General features: G+C 49.6%; 1 protein-coding gene across 1 annotated transcript; it reads left to right on the forward strand.

The window, feature by feature from the left end:
• Nucleotides 1-620: 620 nt before the first annotated feature.
• On the forward strand, nt 621-1,881 carry LACBIDRAFT_329026 (uncharacterized protein; the record flags this gene model as incomplete). Its single annotated transcript, XM_001883034.1, has 3 exons — nt 621-845; nt 932-1,463; nt 1,559-1,881. The coding sequence occupies 3 exons, from the start codon at nt 621-623 to the stop codon at nt 1,879-1,881; spliced, it is 1,080 nt and encodes a 359-aa protein (XP_001883069.1).
• Nucleotides 1,882-2,782: the final 901 nt, after the last annotated feature.

Here is a 2,782-nt window from a genome sequence, read left to right on the forward strand (position 1 = left end):
TGCGTGGATCCCATTGTTGCGCCCATTTGTCTTTGATGCAGTTAACCAGAGTGCTGCCTCGTTAGTATAACTGTGGGGGACCACGTAGGAGAAAGTTAAATAGATATACTATTTACCTGTTGTACATCTGTGTTGGCGGCAGCCTCGTTGTTGTGCCTGCAGGCAACCACATTTTTCTTCGCCAACCAGCCAATATTCCCCACCCATTTTCCCCGGTCTTGCTGCAATGCTGCAAGACTTGAGTAGTTTCAAGCTCACTCAAGAAATAGCTGACTTTCTCAAAGCTAAATTCCAGGCTACCCTCCATGGAACAGCACAAAAAACACCCTTTCCCCTGCACTGGACACTGGACCTGTTGGATGACTGCAATGGGATAGTTGTTGTTTTGGTTGAGGCTTTCAAACACCCAAGTGTGCCACGCCTGCTCACATAGTAATTGGTTGATTGATCTCTTCAAGTCCGCACAACATGGGATGCCACGAGGTATTGCGATACCATCGGCGCCGCCCTGACCGGACAAAATCCTAAAACAGAAGAGAAAATCTTGAATAGGTACCCGCCCATCTATTCACCTATTGTCCATAAAAGTTCGCCTTTTGTGGTAACGGATATGCATAACAATGGGCTGGTTTGGTATTTGCCTGACATCCTTTCAGGAGCACGCCAGGTATGTGACTATGGCCGCTGGGTGTACAATCTCAAACCCTGTTCAGTTGCAGATCTGGAAGTTCCTCAAAATTCTTGAATCAGCTTTGAGGATAGACGACAAGGCTACTACTAACTGGAGGAATCATAAAATGCACTACAGGCCTGCAGAGCAATGTCAACAACTCAAGCCCGGGACCGTGAGTTTATCGCCAGCATGGTTCCAGCAAGGGCACAAGGTGTGAAATCTCTTTGGATCCATAAACAAAGTCTGAACGATCTGCAGTCTTCCCAGTTCAAGCTTGAAGTCAGCGCGCAAATGAAGCATGGCGCTGTTGGGGCGCAGTGGAGCCTGGAAATGCAAGAGTCATCTGCTTTGATTGGCGCCATCCTGAGTATCATACATCCACAACTTTATGAGCAGGGAATGGAGGCACTCCGCCGCCTCGAGACAGAAAATGGGTTTGTGGATGATGAGGAAGAATTGTACACAGCGCTGAAGCATTGGACTCCCCCTTTCAGCGCCTTGTCAGTGATTAGCAACCGGTCAACACCAGTACACCGTGACACCAAAGGGCGCAATGAGTGGATTGATGTCCTAGTGCCTTTGGGAGAGAAAGACTCGACTGGAATCATGGATTTCCCGGGTTTAGGCATATCCATCAAGTACAACCCATCGACAATAGTTGGGGTTGCTGGCAAAGTGATCTCACATGGGGCAGTGTTTGAAGGGGGAGAAAGGGGGTGCATTTCATACTACATGCGCAATAAAGTTCATGAGAGGTTAGGAGTTCCAGCGGGCACATGGATGAACACCAGTATATATGATTGCTAGCTGCCATTCGGCGAGCGCCATTACACAGTAACTTTGCCGTTGTGGCTAGTGCGCCTGCGCCGCCTGGTAAGTTTTCAGAGCTAGCACCTGTTGGTCACAATGGCGCTGGCGCCTCTTCATCAAAATGGCGCTGGCGCCTCTTCGTCAACATGGTGCTGCCGCCTCTTAGTCACAAGGTCCGCACGCGTGGACCCTCGAAAGTCAACGGTCCTTGCTCCGCACCCAGAAGAGATATATACATGTCCTATCGCTCAAGTAAAAATTGCCTCTCAAGAGTCACCCTCATCAAGATCCATTGGCCCAGATCCATCTTCATCTCCCTCACTACCACCTGGCTGCGCCTCTCTGAAGGCAGGCCAACCATAATCACTTGCGGAGTCACCAGTGCTGGAGTGTCCTGATGCTGGCCAACTCAAGCCTGTGGAGGACACAGGAGAAGGTTGGTATTCTGGTTGCTCTTCGTCTTCAGGTTGCTGTTCAAAGTAAGGGGCGACGGCGCTCGTGCGGAGCGCCCCAGCATCCTGCCAAGGGCCTGTGGGTACAGGACCGACAGGCTGCAAGTGAATCTCCCGTTGATGTAGCCAGTCCATCAAAATCTCAATGGCCTCTATGTTGTTTCGGAGCTGGTCTTGTTCCATGCGACCACGAAAAAAGAGGTGTTGGACCCACATCTGTGCACCATGAACCTTTGCTGCTGCTGTGGCCACATGCACTGGCAGAACTGGAATGCCAGCCTCATCGTCCTCGACTTCCATGTTGGGTTCACAGTATGGCTAAACAGTAGAAGGTATCAATAAAATCGATGGACAACAGATCAAGTGTGTAAATACCTGTCCCATGGCTTCGATCCACTTACAAAAAGCTTTTTCCTCCTCATCCGAATGCGCCTTCAATAGCTTTTTCTCATTCTCACCGCTGGCACCCACAGAATTCCACCAGTCGGCCTCATATGTCGCTAGAATCGGCACCTGGTCTTTGGGCCCATATTGTGCTTTCAAAACCGCGGGACTGAGTGGTTTTACAATCCGTCTTGCAGGATTTGTTGCGTTCAATAAAGCAGGTGCCCATGGCAGTAGGTCAAGTACTCCACCCAAGCAGTACGCTTTCCCAACTTCCATGCAAAGACGGTTCTATAGATAGATTAAGATAGATCAAGATAGATGAACAGTGAACACCATGAGGACGAACAGTTTCATGCTGAATCCTCAATTTCCACCACTCTTGCCTCTCCTTGTCATCAATCCAGTTCACTTTGTCATCAGAGTATGCACTCCATGCCGCCTTCATCGGGAGAAGAAGTGT

Source organism: Laccaria bicolor, genomic scaffold, assembly GCF_000143565.1.
Source record: "Laccaria bicolor S238N-H82 LACBIscaffold_19 genomic scaffold, whole genome shotgun sequence".
NCBI lineage: Eukaryota > Fungi > Basidiomycota > Agaricomycetes > Agaricales > Hydnangiaceae > Laccaria > Laccaria bicolor.